Below are 19,470 nucleotides of genomic sequence, written 5' to 3' on the forward strand. Positions count from 1 at the left end.
GAAGTGGAGCGGATTTCCAGGAGGCCTGTGCCCAGCGCTTCCCGCAAGGCCCCTCCCGGCTCTGTCCCCTCGCGTCCCGCCCTGTCCGTCTCCCCGGCCAGACTTCGGCCTCTCAGTTCCCGCCGCCCCTGTCGGTGCCATCCCCAGACCCGCCATGCCTTCCGACCTCAGCGGCACCTGGAACCTGCTCAGCAGCGACAACGTCGAGGGCTACATGCGGGCCCTAGGTAAGCGGGAGGGGCAGTGCGGGGCGGTGGGCGGGGGGGCTCCGGTTCTGGCCGCGCGCCTGGTTCTGGACGGAGGCAGCCGGGCTGGCCTGCTGGTCCGTCTCCCTGCGTCCCCTCGCCTGCATCCGTGAGTCCCTGGTCTTACTACGGGTTCGCCAGGTCCCCCACTTCCCCACCCTCATCTATCCTCCGTCCCCCGGAACGTCTATCTGACTGTCGTTGGTCTTCCACCTCCGACCGTCTGCCAGTCCTTCAGTCCAGCCGCCTGTCCCCCCCAACCTTCGGTCTCCCGCCTTCCCCTGTTCTCCACCCGTCTGACGGTCTCCTGGTCCCTCCCGTCCTTCCTCTCCCAGTCGGCCAGTCTGTCTGTCCTCCCTTCTGTCCGCCGGTGCCCGGTCCACGCGGCCAAAGCTCCTGTCCCATCGCGGACTTCCTAGCAGGCGTGGGCGACGGTGGCGTGGGCCACCTCGCAGGGAGAGTCGGGGACACGATGGGGTTGCCCATGGGTGTCGGGGAGGCGCCCCGACCCGAAGCCCCTCCCCCGGAGATCCTCGCTCCGTGGCTGCTTTAACGCGGGTCTCTGGGCAACGGGTTCAGGGAATCTTCGAGTCCTGGGGAGGTCCCGGCCCGCAGCATCAGCGCCCCTGGAGAAGCTCCGGGACGCAGATTCCGGGGCCCCACCCTCGCCCCGCGGCGGCTCTAGTGCGGGTTAGAGTTCTGGAGACACGTTTGAAATCTTTAGTTTTCTGGTCTCCTCTTCTCATCGAGGGGCGGGGATTAAGAAACCCAGACCCTTTAGAGGCCGCTGCCCCCTCACCCCCCACCCCGGGGCCCAATTCCAGCCAGGAGGACTGTGGGTCGGTGCTTGGAGGGTTTGCTTCCACTTTCCTCTGCCGGGCAGGGAGGAAGAAATACGGAAGGGGCCTCTAGGGGTGTAGGCGGGCGGCGGGGTCCTCAGAGTTTCTTTCCTGCAGTGACGGTAGAATGCCTCCCTTTGATACTGATGCTCAGTTCCTTCTGCCGGTAATTTAATTCTTCAGTGTTGGTGGTTCTGAGCACCTGCTCATGCCAGCGCTTCTGACTAAATAACAGCAATCAGAGGCACCTTTTTGTGTTGCTGTTGTTAAATAGGAGTTCATTTGAAGCTGGCAGCATACCTCAAGCCAGGACTAGCCATGTTTCTAATGTTCAGCCGACACAAGTGGAAGTTGGCTACCCTACCAACCAGCAGAACTTGCGAAGGCTATCAGAATGGTGAAAGGAGATAGTGCATCTTCTTTGAACTTTATATTTTTATCTGCCTGCACTGGGTCTTAGTTGCAAGATGTGAGCTCTTTAGTTACAGCATGCAAACTCTTAGTTGGGGCAGGTGGGACGTGTTCCCTGACCAGGGATGGACCCCAGAACCCCTGCATTGGGAACATGGAGTCTTAGACACTGGCTCACCAGTGAAGTCCCTGATCAGGGTCACTTTTGATCCGGCCAGAGCTTCCAGAAGTCTGGGGGACTGGGGGCTGCTCTGGCTCTTCTGCATTATCTGACCTGGGCTTGGGTTTCTCCATCTGCAAATTGAGAGCAGGGGGGTCCCTTTTTTTTTTTCTTTTAATCACGCTAAAAAAATAAATAAATAACATAAAATCAGATATTTTAGCCATTTTGGAATGTACCATTATGGGCTTCCCAGGTGGCTCAGTGGTAAAGAATCAGCCTGCCAACACAGAAAATGCAGGTTTGATCCCTGGGTTGGGAACATCCCCCGGAGAAGGAAATGACAACCCACTCCAGTGTTATTGCCTGGAGAACCCCATGGACAGAGGAGCCTGGCAGGCTACAGTCCGTGGGGTTGCAAAGAGTCAGATATGACTGAGTGACTAAACAGCAATTCTAAGGTTCCAGTGTGTCTGTAAGATCTCCCAACCTATGGTAAGATTTTACCCTCCCTTTCTCACACTAAGCAGGGAGGCCTGAAACAAGCTAAATCAGATTCATACTGACAGAAACCTTATAGGCAAGGAAAAAAATGTTAGTTCTCTACCTTTCTTAGTTTCATTGGTTGGGACCCTGTAAATTATACTAAGAGACAGAGTAACAAGACAACAAACAGAAGCTTGTTAACACATGCATGGTGAATACACTCAGGAGCATTCAGTGATGAGTATCTCCAAGTGGTTAGAACCTGAGCTTAGGGAACTTCCCTGGTGGGCCAGTGGTTGAAACTCGACTTCCAATGCAGGGGGCATGGGTTTGATCCCTGGTTGGGGAACTGAGATCCCACATGCCACCAGGTGTGGCCAAAAATTTTTTAAAAAGAAGAAAGAAAAAGAAAGAAAAAAAGGAAGTTATATGGCACCTGAGCAAAGAGTAATAATTCTGTAGAGAAGTGACAAGACAAAGAAAAGGGCTTTGAGATTCCAGGGGTGACAAATTGTGGGAAGATAAACACATGCAGGAACTAATGGTAAATAAGAATGAGTAAAGTTTGTTATGTAAATTCTCCTGGTGCCATCTCTAGACTGATAGGAGTTCAGAGTTGTGTCCCTAATTTCTGTCCAACCTGATACAGGGAGAGCAGGGGACACATTTACAAAATTATGTCCTGCTCTGGGGGAGGGCAGGGCTTTTCTGCTTTCCCATGGCCTTCATTTCAAAATAGTCAGTATAACAAAGTGGCATATTTTGGGGTGGCATCTTCTGCTACCCTTAATCTGAATTTCATTTCCTCTGTTTCTAATTCATAATAAGTAATAAATGATTATTTTTCCTAAAGGTAGTAAGCCCTGACAATTTACTTATCACCTCACCCTCAAATTAGTGGGGACATGTGATCATAAGTGCTTTCTTTTTCTGCTTGTTCGTGGTTTTTTGGTGGGGGAGGTTGTTTTTGGTCACAACCCATGGCATGTGGGATCTTAGTTCCCCATCCAGGGATCAAACCTGTGCCCCTACATTGGGAGTTTATGGGTTGTTAATCACTGGACTGCCAGGGAAGTCCTCACAAGTGCTTTCTTCCCTGGTTTCTCTGGCTAGCATCTGATGTCTTTGTGGAGGATAAAATGTTAGAGATCAGGGCATGGCTTTGAATTTTGCCTTGCAGTGCTTTCCTTTTAGTCATTCCCATGGCTTTTAGAGCAAATTTCTTAGAGCAGAAAACAAGGAATTGAGTCAGGGTGAATGTTTCTAGTGTGTGAAACATCTGTTGTTAAGCCTGTTGAGTATCGCAAAGCAGCCTTCTGAGTGTTTTTCAAATGTGTATTCGTGAAATCCTTCACCTGTCCCCAATACTGTCTTACTTTTCTGTATGTTATGCTGTGACTCCTTGTTTGAGACTTCTTTTTTCATGATTTCTGTAGAAGTTTATCCATTATTCACCATTGTATGAGATCCTAGAGGCTAACAGAGGCTCTGTTTATTTATATTGTGTGCATTCATACTAAGTCACTTCAGTTGTGTCCAACTCTTTGTAACCCCATGGACTGTAGCCTGCCAGGCTGCCTGGGATTCTCCAGGCAAGAATATTGGAGGCTTGCCATTTCCTTTTCCAGGGGATCTTCCCAATCAGGGATTGAACCATCAAACCTGTGTCTCCTGCCCTGGAAGGCAGACTCTTTACCACTGTACCACCTGGGAAGCCCTTATTTACATTATTAGCTGTATTCATTTATCATCCAACCCATTTCACAAAGGATTAAACCAAATAGTATTGAATCGATATCCTGCCTCACAGCTCCTATTTTTAAAAAATTTTAATTTTGTTTATTTATTTTGGCTGTACTGTATGGCCTGTGGGGGCTTAGCTCCCCAACCAGGGATTGAACCTGTGCTCCTTGCAATGGCAGCATGGAGTCTTAACCACTGGACCATTTGGGAAGTCCCACAACTCCTTTTTTAATGTTTGGTTCTGGTTCCAGAAAGATACTGGATCCAGACAACACATTAACACTTATTTGCAGTTTGTTTCCCAAAAGAAATATAAGTGTGCTAGGGATTTATGGAATCCAAAAAGGTTCCAAATAGGAACTGGTTCCAAATAGGAAAAGGAGTACCTCAAGGCTATATATTGTCACCCTGCTTATTTAACTTATATGCAGAGTACATCATGAGAAACGCTGGGCTGGAAGAAGCACAAGCTGGAATCAAGATTGCTGGGAGAAATATCAATATCCTCAGATATGCAGACGACACCACCCTTATGGCAGAAAGTGAAGAGGAACTAAAAAGCCTCTTGATGAAAGTGAAGGAGGAGAGTGAAAAAGTTGGATTAAAGCTCAACATTCAAAAACCAAGATCATGGCATCTGGTCCCATCACTTCATAGGAAATAGATGGGGAAACAGTGGAAACAGTGTCAGACTTTATTTGTTGGGGCTCAAAAATCACTTCAATGGTGATTGCAGCCATGAAATTAAAAGACATTTACTCCTTAGAAGGAAAGTTATGACCAACCTAGATGGCATATTTAAAAGCAGAGACATTACTTTGCCAACAAAGGTCCATCTAGTCAAGGCTATGGTTTTTCCAGTGGTCATGTATGGATGTGATAGTTGGATGGTGAAGAAAGCTGAGCATGGGAGAATTGACGTTTTTGAATTGTGATGTTGGAGAAGACTCTTGAGAATCCCTTGGACTGCAAGGAGATCCAATCAGTCCATCCTAAAGGAGATCAGTCCTGGGTGTTCATTGGAAGGACTGATGTTGAAGCTGAAACTCTAATACTTTGGCCACCTCATGCGAAGAGTTGACTCATTGGAAAAGACCCTGATGCTGGGAGGGATTGGGGGCAGGAGGAGAAGGGGACGATAGAGGATGAGATGGCTGGTTGGCATCACTGACTTGATGGACACGAGTTTGGGGAGACTCCGGGAGTTGGTGATGGACAGGGAGGCCTGGTGTGCTGCAATTCATGGGATCACAAAGAGTGAGACACGACTGAGCGACTGAACTGAACTGAGGGATTTCTGGAATAGAGAGGCTAGTTAGTATAGCAGAGCACCAAACTGGAAACCCAGAACTAGCCATTGATTTTTGGTAATAGAATCAAAGCTATACAGCCTCTGAATTCTGTTAAGTTCCCTATTGGTTAGAGGTGGTGGGATGAGATTTGATATTCTAAGAGTGTCTAAAATACAAACCAAGAGATCTCATAGTGTCACCTGAAATCCAAATTCACCTCTTTGTGGGCATACAGCCAAGAGAAACAACCTAGCCAAATATCAGGAGAAGAAAGGATTTATAGTTACTTTAAGCAAATAAGGACAACAGTGGAGATCTTTCCCAAAGCAGTGTCTCCCTGAATGGCAAAATTGGGGAATTTTTAAGCTATTCACATAGGGGCTTGAGCAGAGGAGATTCCAGAGAGAATTGGGGCAGAGGCCAAGCTTTCAGTTCAGTTCAGTTCAGTCACTCAGTGGTGTCCCACTCTTTGTGACCCCATGGACTGCAACATGGCAGGGTTCCCTGTCCATCACCAACTCCCAGAGCTTGCTCAAATTCATGTTCATCAAGTCGGTGATGCCATCCAACCATCTCATCCTCTGTCGTCCGCTTCTCCTCCTGCCTTCAATTTTCCCCAGCATCAGGGTCTTTTCCAGTGAGTCACTTCTTTCCATCAGGTAGCCAAAGTATTGGGGCTTCAGCTTCAGCATCAGTCCTTCCAATGAATATTCAGGACTGATTTCCTTTTGGATTGACCAGTTGGATCTCCTTGCAGTCCAAGGACTCTCAAGAGTCTTCTCCAACACCACATTTCAAAAGCATCAATTTTTTGGCACTCAGCTTTCTTTATAGTCCAACTCTCACATCCATATATGACTACTGGAAAACCATAGCTTTGACTAGGTAGACCTTGGTTGGCAAAGTAACGTCTCTGCTTCTTAATATGCTGTTTAGGTTGGTCACAGCTTTTCTTCAAAGGAACAAGCGTCTTTTAATTTCATGGCTGCAGTCACCATCTGCAGTGATTTCGGAGCCTAAGAAAATAAAGTCTGTCACTGTGTCCATTGTTTTGCCATCTATTTGCCATGAAGTGATGGGACCAGATGCCATGATCTTAGTTTTTTGACTGTTGAGTTTTAAGCCAGCTTTTTCATTCTTCTCTTTCACTTTCATCAAGAGGCTCTTTAGTTCTTCTTCACTTTCTTCCATAAGGGTGGTGTCATGTGCATATCTGAGGTTATTGATATTTCTCCCAGCAGTCTTGATTCTAGCTTGTACTTCATCCAGCCTGACATTCTGAATGATGTACTCCGCATATAAGTTAAATAAGCAGGGTGACAATATACAACCTTTATGAATTCCTTTCCCAATTTGGAACCAGTTTGTTGTTCCATGTCTGATGCTTGACAAAGCATCCATGTTGCTTCTTGACCTGCATACAGATTTCCCAGGAGGCAGGTAAGGTGGTCTGGTATTCCCATCTCTTTCAGAATTTTCCACGTTTTTTTGTGATCCACACAGTCAAAGGCTTTAGTGTAGTCAGTGAAGCAGAAGTAGATGTTTTTCTGGAATTCTCTTGCTTTTTCGATGATCCAGTAGATGTTGGCAATTTGATCTCTTGTTCCTCTGCCTTTTCTAAATCCAGCTTGAACATCTGAAAGTTCTCGGTTCATGTACTGCTGAAGTCTCCCTTGGAGAATTTTGAGCATTACTTTGCTAGCATGTGAGATGAGTGCAATTGTGCAGTAGTTTGAACATTCTTGAGCATTGCCTTTCCTTGGGATTGGAATGAAAACTGACCTTTTTCAGTCCTGGGGCCACTGCTGAATTTTCCAAATTTGCTGGCATATTGAGTGCATCACTTTTAACAGCATCATCTTTTAGGATCTGAAATAGCTCTGCTGGAACTTCATCACCTCCACTAGCTTTGTTCGTAGTGACACTTCCTAAGGCCCACTTGACTTCGCATTCCAGGATATCTGGCTCTAGGTGCGGGATCACACCATCATGGTTATCTGGGTCATTAAGATCTTTTTTGTATAGTTCTGTATTTTCTTGCCACCTCTTCTTAATATCTTCTGCTTGTGTTAGGCCCATACCATTCCTGTCCTTTAATGTGCCCATCTTTGCATAAAATGTTCCCTTGACATCTCTAATTTTCTTGAAGAGATCTCTAGTCTTTCTCATTCTGTTTTCCTCTATTTCTTTTCATTGTTCACTTAGGAAGGCTTTCCTATCTCTCCTTACTATTATTTAGAACTCTGCATTCAGATGGATATATCTTTCCTTTTCTCCTTTGCCTTCTCTTCTCTTCTCAGCTATTTGTAAGGCCTCCTCAGACAACCACTTTGCCTTTTTGCATTTATTTTTCTTGGGGATGGTCTTGATCACTGCCTCCTGTACAATGTCACAAACCTCCATCCATAGTTCTTCAGGCACTCTATCAAATCTAATCCCTTGAAACTATTTGTCACTTCCACTGTATAATTATAAGGGATTTGATTTAGGTCATACCTGAATGGTCTAGTGGTTTTCCCTTCTTTCCTCAATTTCAGTCTGAATTTGTCAATAAGGAGTTCATGATCTGAGCCACAGTCAGCTCCTGGTCTTGTTTTTGCTGATTGTATAGAGCTTCTCCCTCTTCAGCTGCAAAGAATATAATCAATTTGATTTCAGTATTGACTATCTGGTGATGTCCATGTGTAGAGTCGACTCTTGTATTGTTGGAAGAGGGTGCTGTCTATGACCAGTGCATTCTCTCAACAAAACTTTATTAGACTGTGCCCTGCTTCATTTTGTACTCTAAGGTCAAACTTGCCTGTTATTCCATGTACTCTTGACTTCCTATTTTTGCATTCCTCTGTCCCCTGTGATGAAAAGGACATCTTTTTTTGGTGTTAGTTCTAGAAGATCTTGTAGATCTTCATAGAACTGTTCAACTTCAGCTTCTTTGACATTAGTGGTTGGGGCATAGACTTGGATTACTGTGATACTGAATGGTTTTGCCTTGGAAACGAACAGAGATCATCCTGTCATTTTTGAGGTTGCACCCAAATACTGCATTTCAGACTCTTTTATTAACTATGAGGGCTACTCCATTTCTTCTAAGGGATTCTAGGCCACAGAAGTAGATATGATGGCCATCTGAATTAAATTCGCCCATTCCAGTCCATTTTAGTTCACTGATTCCTAAAATGTCGATGTTCACTCTTGCCATCTCCTGTTTGACCACTTCCAACTGACCTTAATTCATGGACCTACCATTTCAGGTTCCTATGCAATATTGTTCTTTATAGCATCGGACCTTACTTCCATCACCAGTCACATCCACAACTGGGCATTGTTTTCACTTTGGTTCTGTGTCTTCATTCTTTCTGGAGTTATTTTTCCACTCTTCTCCAGTAGCATATTGAGCACTTACCGACCTGGGGAGTTCATCTTTCAGTGTCATATCTTTTTGCCTTTTCATACTGTTTATGGTATTCTCAAGGCAAGAATACTGAAGTGGTTTGCCACGCCCTTCTCCAGTGGACCACGTTTTGTTAGAACTCTTTTTTATGACCCATCCATCTTGGGTGGCCCTATATGACATGGCTCATAGTTTCATTGAATCAGAAGTGACTTAGTATGCACACATATACACAGTGTTGGGGAGGGTGGTAGAGGGGGAGGCCTAAAGGCAAAGATTTTTTATGTTTAAATTTCTCTTGTCTTGCTATAAACTATGAATTTTATTTTACAATAGTGAGACCAAGTAAATTGAAACATCAGAGTTTGGAGCAGAGAAAGCTTTATTGCAGTGCCAAGCAAGGAGAATGGGTCGCTCATGCTCAAAACCCCTGAACTTACTGATGATTTCCAGTTGCTCAGTCATGTCTGACTCTTTACAACCCCATGGACTGTAGTCCACCAGGCTCCTCTATCCACAGGATTCTCCAGGCGAGAATACTAGAGTGAGTTGCCAGGCCCTCCTCCAGGGAATCTTCCCAGCCAAGAATTGAACCCAGGTCTCCCGTACTGCAGGTGAATTCTTTACTGTCTGAGCCACCAGGGAAGCTGAATGAAGTCTATTTTCTACAAAAAAGAAAGGAAGACACAGAAGAGCTTTGCAATGAGGCGGGCCCCACAGAGTTTGTTTCAATGTGTCCCAGCCAGCATCTCTTCTGAGGGGGCAAATAACAACTTTTTCGAGTAGAGCTGATCCAGCAGATCCAACAATATTGCTCGTTCCTAGCTTCTGCCAAATTGAAGGGAAAAGAAAGGCAACTTGTCCTTTGGACGCTGAAGAACATTTGTTTGGGTTCTATAGTCTGGAGGAGCTAGCTGCACTCAACTTTCTTTATGGTCCAGCTCTCATATCCATGGGCTTCCCTGGTAACTCAGCTGGTAAAGACTCCACCTGCAATGCAGGAGACACAGTTCGGTCCCTGGGTCAGGACGATTGCCTGGAGAAGGGATATACTACACACTGCAGTATTCTTTGCCTTCCCTGATGGATCATATGGTAAAGAATCAGCATGCAATGCAGGAGACCTAGGTTCGATCCCTGAGTTGGAAAGATCCCCTGGAGAAAGGCATGGCAACCCACTCCAGTATTCTTGCCTGAAGAATCCCCATGGTCAGAGGAGCCTGGCGAGCTATATATAGTCTATGGGGTCACAAAGAGTCAGACACGATGGGTAACTAAGCATAGTACATTCATACATGACTACTGGAAAAAGCATAGCTTTGACTATACGGACCTTTGTCAGCAAAGTGAGGTCTCTGCTTTTTAAGATGCTGTCTAGGTTTGTCTTTCAAGGAACAAACATTTTTTAATTTCATGACTGCAGTCACTGTCCTCAGTGATTTTGGAGCCCAAGAAAATAAAATCTGCCACTGTTTCCATTTTTTTCCCCATCTATTTATCATGAAGTGATAGGATCGGATGCCATGATCTTAGTTTTTTGAATGTTGAGTTTCAAGCCAGCTTTTTCACTCTGCTCTTTCACCTTCATCAAGATGTTCTTTAGTTCCTCTTCACTTTCCGCCATTAGGTCAATATCATCTGCTTATCTGAGGTTGTTGATACTTTCCTGGCAATCTTGATTCCAGCTTGTGATTCATCCACCCTGGTATTTCACATGATGTACTCTGCATGTAAGTTAAATAAGCAGGGTGACAATATCCCAAAAATGACATTATTTCATTCTAAGAAAGGCTTTCTTTCTTTTTTTATTCAGGCAGCTAGCTTTTAAAAAAATTATTTATATATTTATGGCTACACTGGGTCTTTGTTATCATACATGGACTTTCTCTTTCTGTGCAGAAAGCACAGGTGTGAGGGGGAGTTCACCTCTAGTGGCAGTGTGTGGGCTTCTCATTGCAGTGGCTTCTCTTGTTGGGGAACATGGGCTCTAGGGCACATGAACTTCAGTACTTGCTGCACATGGGCTAGTAGTAGAGGCACAGTGGCTTAATTGTCCTATGGCGTGTGGGATCTTCCTGGACCAGGAATCAGACTTGTGTCCCTGCATTGCAAAATAGATTCATGACCACTGGACCACCAGGGAAGCAAAAAAAAAAAAGAAAAGAAAAACCAGCTTTCTTAAGACAAGGACATTCACACTATCATTGAGCTTAGGAATGAATAGAACTGGAAGCTCCCTGGTGGTCCAGTGGTTAAGACTCAGCACTTTCACTGCTGAATGCCTGGGGTTCAATCCTAGGTTCGGGGGAACTAAGAACCTGCAAGGTGTGTGGTGATGCAAAAAAATACATTAAAAAAAAAAAAGAAAAGAAAATGGGTAGGGGCTAATGCGATGCTTATGGAGTGCTATGCAGGGCGTGGCCATGTCTTCTAGGCTGGAAATGGAGATGTGAGGCACCCAGCCCTGAAAATCACAGCTAGCTCTGAGGGCCAGTCATGTCAGGAAAAAATGAATCTGTTAGGCAAACAAGTTAAAACAGGGGTCAATTTTGGGACCATGTTATCTGCAATGAAGTACATAAATCTCTGAAATGATTCCTGAAACTTCATTCTACATGAACAGGACATTCCCTAAATAGGAAAACCATGTCCCGTGACTCATAGGAATGTTCGGGATGACAAGCCAGCAGTTGTGGCTGCCTGCCAATGAGATCATGTCACCTGCTCTAAATATTCCAGTGGCTCCCATCCAACTCCATCATGCTCTGAATTAAAGCCCGATGGTCCCTTATGCTACCCCGAATCTCATCTCTAGGTCCTCCCCTCCTCCTCATTCTCCCTCATTCTTCTCCAGCCACCCCAAGGCTCCTGGAGGTTCCTGAGACCATCTGACATGCACTTCCTGAGAGTTCTAGTGAGCTCTGTCATACACTTGCTGTTGCTGGTCAGTTGCTAAGTAGTGTCTGACTTTGTGACCCCTCTGACTTTAGCACACTAGACTCCATGGGGGTCTCCAGGCAAGAATACTGGAGTGGGTTGCCATTTCCTTCTCCAGTCCTACACTTCTTTCCCCCCAAGATCTGCACAGCTCACCACTCACTTTGTCACCTACCTCAGCTCTGGCTAAAATTGCACTTTGCTTCCTGGTGGCTCAGCTGATAAAGAATCTGCCTGCAATGTGGGAGACCTGGGTTCAATCCTAGGGTTGGGATGATCCCCTGGAGAAGGGAACCCACTCCAGTATTCGGGCCTGGAGAGTTCCATGGACTGTATAGTCCATGCCGTCACAAAGAGTCAGACATGACTGAAGGACTTTCACTTTCACTTTTTCTCTATTTAGAATAGCAACCTTGGGACTTCCCTGCTGGTCTAGTGGCTAAGACTCTGTGCTGTCAATGCAAGGGGCACTGGTTCAATCCCTGGTCAGGGAACTAGAGTTCATATGCTGCAACTAAGAGTCGCATGCCACAATTAAACATTCCACAAGCCACAATGAAGATTGAAGATCCCACCTGTTGCTAACTAAGAGTCAAGGCAGCCAAATAAATAAATATTAAAGCAAATAAACAAAATAAGCAGCCTTTACCTCTAGTTCATAATGCATTCAAAGCCACTAAATGGGAACTGTCTATACCAAAACCCTGAGAAACACTAGCCATCAGATGCAATGATTTTGAGAACAGCTGCCAAATCCTTAGCTTTTGCGTCTCAAGTAAATGTTGAAATGCCTTTTCTTTCTAAAAAATTATTTTTAAGATATTGACTTTGCCACTCGTAAGATAGCCAGGATGCTGAAGCCACAGAAAGTGATTGAGCAGAATGGGGATTCTTTTACCATCCACACGAACAGCACCTTCAGGAACTATGTTGTGAAATTTAAAGTCGGAGAAGAATTTGATGAGGATAACAAAGGCGTGGATAACAGAAAATGCAAGGTAAAAATTATTTATTTACTTTTGGCTGTGCTGAGTCTTTGCTGCCTTGTGGGCTGTTTTCTCTAGTTGTAGCGATCGTGGCTACTCTCTAGTTTTGGTGCAAAGCCTTTTCATTGCAGTGGATTCTCTTGTTGCAGAGCACAGGTTCTAAGGCACATGGGCTCAGTAGTTGTGGCTCTCAGTCTCTAGAGCACAGGCTCAATAGTTTTGGTTCATGGGCTTAGTTGCCCTAAGGCATATGGGATCTTCCCTGATCAGAGATCGAATCTGTATCTCCTGCATTGGCAGGTGGAGTCTTTACCACTGAGCCAACAGGGAAGCCCGCAAGGCAAAAATTAAAGTCATGACATAGACTTTTAGTTTTGCAAGGTCTTTGACACCTTCTCTAGTCATATCTGAGGATGCTGTCAGAGCAAATCAGTATTTTCTCCCATCCCCCATGCAGAGCTTGGTCACCTGGGACAATGACAGACTCACCTGTGTGCAGAAGGGGGAAAAGAAGAACAGAGGCTGGACCCACTGGATTGAAGGGGACCAACTCCACCTGGTACTGGCCCTATTTTGTTCCTCTATTTTTTTAATTGAAATAGTTGACTTACAATGTGTGAATCTCTGCTGTACAATACTGTGGCTCAGTTATACATACATTCATGCGTGCATGTGCACTAAGTTGCTTTAGTCGTGTCCGACTCTGTGCGAACCTAGAGACTGTAGTTCATCAGGCTCCTCTGTCCACAGGATTCTCTAGGCAAGAATACTGGAGTGGCTTGCCATGCCCTCCTCCAGACAGACAGGCAGACAGACAGACAGACAGACAGATATATATCTATATAAATATATATAGAGAGATATATATTAGTATGTGTATGTATACACACGTTCTTTTTATGTTTTTTCCATTATGGTTTATCCCAAGACATTGAATGTAGTTCCCTGTACTATACGGTAGGACATTGTTGTCCATACACTCTATACATAATATTTTGCATCTATTAACACCAAACTACCAGTCCATTCCTCCTCCATCCCCACCCCCACCCTGTTGGCAATCACAAGTCTGTTTTCTGTCTGTGAGTCTGTTTGTGCTTCATTGATAAGTTCATTTCTGTCATATTTTAGATTCCATATATAAATGACATCAATTGACATTTGTCTTTCTCTTTCTGACTTACTTCATTCAGTAGGATAATCTCTAGTTGCATCCGTGTTGCTGCAAATGGCATTATTTTGTTCTTTATTATGGCTGAGTAGTATTCCATTGTGTATATATACTACATCTTCTTTATCTGTACATCTCTCAATGGACATATAGATTGTTTCCATGTCTCGACTATTGTGAATAGTGCTGCTATGAACATAAGGGTGCATGTGTCTCTTTGAATTATAGTATTGTCTGGATATATTCCCAACAGTGGGATTGCTGGATCATATGGTAATTTATTTCTGGTTTTCTAAGGAACCTCCATACTGTTTTCCATAGTGGCTGCACAAATTCACATTCCCACCAACAGTGTAGTAGGGTTCCTTTTTCTTCACACCCTCTCCAGCATTTGTTATTTGTAGACTTTTTATTGATGGTCATTTTTACTTTTGTGAGGTGGTACTTCATGTAGTTTTGATTTGCATTTCTCTAATAATTAGCAACGTTGAGCATGTTTTCATGTGCCTATTGGTCATTTGTATGTCTTTGTTGAAGAAATGTCTATTTAGGTGTTCTGCCCATTTTCAGGTTGGGTTGTTTGTTTTGTTGTTGTTAAATGTTCTTATTTTTTAAATGAGGTTAGGAAACCATAACCAGCAATCCTACCATCCCAACCCAACTGTTTTCAATTTGATGTCTTACCTTCCAGTCTGTGAGAGTATTCTGACTTTTCATTTAATAGAAAAACATATTCTAACTCTCTAACAATTTTCCTGTTGTATTCATTTTGTGTTAGTTTAATCCATATAATAAAGTAGCCAACCAGCTGTGCACTATTCCGTCAGACTCATGAACTCTCATTTTAGTAAAATGTTTTCTTAATTGCAATGTCCAGAAATATTGTTTCAGAGTGTTTTCTGCTGACTCTTAAAGTCACATAAATAGAGCTTTTTGCATCCATTCATTTATTTCCTTAGGAAGAATTTACAGAGGGGATCAGTGTTGTCCCAGACATCACTGCTTCTTGCTACTTTGTTGCCTTATTCACTTCCAAAAGGGGTATATCAATTTCTTAAGCCACCAGCACTCCAAGACTATACAAGTTATAGGTCAACCTAATCAATAATTTCTAAATATAATCTATAAAGTATAAAATTATGCATAAAGGCTTAATTATGGCTTTTAAAAAGAGAATTCCTTCTTGCCATATATGTGTATTACAATGGCTTACATTTTCGAATGATGACTTTATGTGCAATTACTTAGTTAAATCCTTTGAGGGCATTTTCTGGCTTAGTCTTCAAACCAATCCTGTGACAGGGACACTATTTTTTTCCCATTTACAAATGACGAGATTGAGGTTTAGAAATTCCCCAAGATGCAGAGTAAAGATTCAAATCTAGGTCTGACGAGAATGTGTGCTTTCAACTCTATGCCTTTTTGGTCCCAATGTACACGTGAAACCTAGGTCAGATCCATGAAGACAAAATTAGAGCACTCAAAGTGTGGGTGGTCTTTGAGGTGGTGGTCTTTGATTACGAAGGCATTGAAGATACTTCGATTCTTAGATGGACAAACCTCACACTCTTCTGGCAATAAAAACAAAGGTAAGAAACTTACCATCACAAAAATGTAGTGTGGAACTACAAAGGAAACACAAATGTGTTTAAGAATGAAGATTACGTGGCTGTAAGAAGTAATGTTCAAAGTGCTGCATCCTTCTTTGCATGTCCAATAACTCTGTCCAAGCAGAGGGCAGAAGGACCCTTGGTCTAAGGACATTCTCGGGATGATTCTTATTGTTGCTGTTGTTCGATTGCTCAGTCATGTCTGACTCTTTGCAACCCATGGTCTGCAGCACACCAGGCTCCCCTGTCCTTCACCATCTCCCGGAATTTGCTCAAACTCATGTCCATTGAGATGGTGATGCCATCCAGCCATCCCATCCTGTGTTGTCCCCTTCTCCTCCTGCCTTCAATCTTTCCCAGCATCAGGGGATTTTTCAGTGAGTTGGCTCTTCCCACTGGGTGGCCAAAGTATTGGAGCTTTAGCTTCAGCATCAGTCGTTCCAATGAATATTCACAATTGATTTCCCTTAGGATTGACTAGTTTGATCTTCTTGTTGTCCAAGGGACTCTCAAGAGTCTTCTCCAACACCACAGTTCAAAAGCATCAATTCTTCAGTGCTCAGCCTTCTTTATGGTCCGACTCTGACATCTGTACATGACTATTGGAAAAACCATAGCTTTGACTAGATGGACATTTATCACCAAAGTAACATCTCTGCTTTTTAATATGCTGTCTAGGTTGGTCATAGCTTTTCCTCCAAGGAGCAAGCATCTTTTAATTTCATGACTGTAGTCACCATCTGCAGTGATTTTGGAGTCCAAGAAAATAAAGTCTGTCACTCTTTCCATTGTTTCCGCATCTATATGCCATGAAGTGATGAGACCAGATGCCATGATCTTAGTTTTTTGACTGTTGAGTTTTAAGCTGGATTTTTCAACTCTCATCTTTCTCCTTCATCAAGAGGCTTATGATTTTTATAAGCTGTGATATAATGAAAACCAATGAATATTTGGCCTTTGTACCTGGTTCTTAAAACTCCTGGAATCTCTAGAGTAACAAGAGTATCTTCTGTATGCTAATGAGATGAATGTTGGCTGGGGACCCTAGAGAGCTTCAGGATGCGGGCTGGTCTGAAGAAAGATCAAGGGAGGATTAGAAGGTTGGAACATTCAACCCAGCCTCTGAACTCAGGTGAGGGGAGAGGGATTAGAGATTGACCATTACCTTAAGCAATCATGCCTATGTAATGAAACCTCCATAAAAACCTTGACATCAATGAGTTCATGGATCATGGAGAAAGCAAGGGATGTTTCAGGAAAACATCTACTTCTGCTTCATTGACTACACAAAAGACTTTGACTGTGTGGATCACAATAAACTGTGGAAAATTCTTAAAGAGACTGGAATTCCAGACCACCTTACCTGTCTCCTGAGAAACCTGTATGTGGGTCAAGAAGCAACAGTTAGAACCTTACATGGAATAACTGACTAGTTCAAAATTGGGAAAGGAGTATGAAAAGGCTGTATATTGTCACCCTGCTTATTTAACTTCTATGCAGAGTACATCATGTGAAATGCTGGGCTGGATGAATCACAAGCTGGCATCAAGATTGCTGGCAGAAATTATCAACAACCTCAGATATGCAGATGACGCCACCCTTATGGAAGAAAGTGAAGAGGAACTGAAGGGCCTCTTAATGAGGGTGAAAGAGGAGAGTGAAAAGCTTGCTTGAAACTCAATATTCAAAAAACTAAGATCGTGACATTTCGTCCCATCACTTCATGGCAAATAGAAGGGGAAAAACTGGAAGCAATGACAAACTTTTATTTTCCTGGGCTCCAAAATCACTGTGGCTGCTGACTGCAGGCATGAAATTAAAAGACGTTTGCTCCTTGGAAGTAAAGCTATGACAAACCTGTGTGTGTGTGTGTGCATGCTCAGTCACTCAGTTATGTCTGACTCCATGGACTGGACCCTGGGCTCCTCTGACCATGGAATTTTCCAGATAAGAATACAGGAGTGGGTTGCCATCTCCTACTCTAGGGGATCTTCTGGACCCAGTGTTCAAACCCACATCTGCTGCATGTCCTGCATTGGCAGGTGGATTCTTCACCACTGTGCCACCTGGGAAGCCCCATGACAAACCTGGACAGTGTACCAAAAAGCAGAGACATCTCTTTACCAACAAAGGTGTGCATAGTCAAAGCTATGATTTTTCCAATAGTCATGTGTGGATGTGAGAGTTGGACCCACAAAGAAGACTGAACACTGAAGAACTGATGCTTTTGAATTGCTGTGCTAGAGAAGACTCTTGAGAGTCTGTTGGACTGAAAGAAGGTAAAACTTAGTCAATCCTAAAGGAAATCAACCCTAAATATTCATTGGAAGTACTGTTGCTAAAGCTGAAGCTCCAATACTTTGGCCACCTGATGTGAAGAGCTGGAAAAGCCCCTGATGCTGGGAAAGACTGAATGCAAATGGAGAAGGGGACAACAGAGGATGAGATGGTTAGATAGCATCACTAACTCAATGAACATGAATTTGAGCAAAATTAGGGAGATAGTGGAGGATAGAGGAGCCAAATGTGCTATAGTCCATGGAGTCACAAAGAGTTGGACGTGACTTAGCAACTGAACAATAAAGGGGTTCAGAGAACTTTCTAGTTGGTGAGGACATAGAAGTGCTGGAAGGGAGCTCTGCTAGATTAGTCATGGAAGCTTTGTATGCCCCACTCCCACCCCCACCACAGTACCTTCTCCTATGCCTCTCTTCCATTTGGCTTTTCCTGAGTTGCATTCTTTATAATAAACCTGTAAGTATAAGCAAAAAGTGTTTCTGTGAGCCATTCTAGCAAAGTATTGAACCTGAGAAGGAAGTTGTGGGAATCCCTGATATGGGATGATCAGTCAGATGTATGGGTGACTTGTGATTGATGTCTGAAGTAGGGACAGCCCTACTTAGTCTTATGAGACTAAGCCCTTGACCTGTGAGGTCTACACTAGCTCTGATCCTTAGTGTCCAAACTAAATTGTTGGCTGTCCAATTTGTTATAAGAGGGTTGGAGATGTGGGATTGGAAAAGACACCATGTACCTGGTGTCAGAAATATGACTAATAATAATAACAGCTGCTGCTGCTGTTCAGTTGCTCAGTCATGTCTGACTCTTTGCTACTCTTTGGACTGAAGCTCACCAGGCTCCTCTGCCCGTGGGATTCTCCAGGCCAGAATACTGGAGTGAGTTTCTATTTTCTTCTCCAGGGGATCTTCCTGACCCAGGGATCGAACCTGAGTGTTCTGTGTCTCCAGCATTACAGGTGGATTCTTTATCTGCTGAGCCATCAGGAAAACCCCAATAATAATAGAGTATATGCCAACTCATCTCTGTTCTCCCTTCCTCCCTGTCCCTAGGAACTGTTCTGTGAAGGACAAGTGTGTAAGCAGACGTTCCAGAGAGCTTGATCTGTATCCAACTGCAGAGTCCACATGTGGGGACAGCTTGATGAATTATATTCCAGAATGAACAGGACAGGAATGATCTGTCAGGGTTTGGTGGATGGGGCCTTGTGATCAAAGAGACATCCACACAGCCTATACCAGAAGCCATTTGGATTGTGAGAAAAATTCTCAGCTTCAATAAACCTGTCCAATGGTTTTGACTTTTTCCTTCTAACTTTAACGTATCTCTTTATTTTCAGAAATATTTGGAAGACTTCTAGGCACACCATTGACACATCAGTGATGAACAAGTTGTAATTCCCACCTTCCAAGGAGTGGGCAAGTGGTGGTAGGGGCCTGGGGTATTTCTGGAAGTAATCTTTAAGCTGGGACCTGAAGAAAATGTAAGCAGGAAGTATCAGGAAGCACTCTAGTCAAAAGTTGGAGGAATGTTTGAAGAACTGAAAAGATTGCTTTAACTGTTGCTTAGGGTGTGTTGGGTGGGATAGGGTGGGGAGACATGGCAGGGGTAACCGACATGACAGTCAGTGGCTCTACCGTGAAGTATCTTGAATGCTAGGGTAAAGAGGTGAGATTTTTGTCCCTAAAGTAATAGGAAGATGGTGACCTGTATTAAGCAGATATGTACAACCAGGTTGTACATATCACAGAAAGTAACTCTGGGGACTTCTATGGTAGTCCCATGGTTAAAAACTCACTTTCCAGTGCAGAAGATGCAGGCTCAATCCCTGGGCAGGGAACTAAAATCCCATGTGTCCCAACTAAAGAGAAGCCCATGCACTGCAACTGAAACCGGATGCA

General features: G+C 43.9%; 1 protein-coding gene across 4 annotated transcripts; it reads left to right on the top strand.

Moving 5' to 3' along the window:
* The first annotated feature begins 44 nt into the window (after positions 1 to 44).
* RBP7 (retinol binding protein 7) lies at positions 45 to 18,864 on the top strand. 4 transcript variants are annotated; one of them, XM_070474264.1, is made up of 5 exons: positions 45 to 227; positions 12,351 to 12,502; positions 12,948 to 13,049; positions 15,112 to 15,250; positions 18,622 to 18,864. In XM_070474264.1, exons 1-5 carry the CDS (start codon positions 155 to 157, stop codon positions 18,633 to 18,635), a joined length of 480 nt encoding a protein of 159 aa, XP_070330365.1. In that variant the 5' UTR covers positions 45 to 154; the 3' UTR covers positions 18,636 to 18,864. The 4 variants fall into 4 exon arrangements, with proteins under 4 accessions (XP_070330365.1, XP_020744480.2, XP_020744563.2 ...); XM_020888821.2 differs by having other exon boundaries at positions 50 to 227; positions 12,324 to 12,502; XM_070474265.1 differs by having other exon boundaries at positions 143 to 227; positions 12,347 to 12,502.
* Positions 18,865 to 19,470: the final 606 nt, after the last annotated feature.

The sequence above is a fragment of the Odocoileus virginianus genome, chromosome 11, assembly GCF_023699985.2.
Source record: "Odocoileus virginianus isolate 20LAN1187 ecotype Illinois chromosome 11, Ovbor_1.2, whole genome shotgun sequence".
Taxonomy (NCBI): Eukaryota; Metazoa; Chordata; class Mammalia; order Artiodactyla; family Cervidae; genus Odocoileus; species Odocoileus virginianus.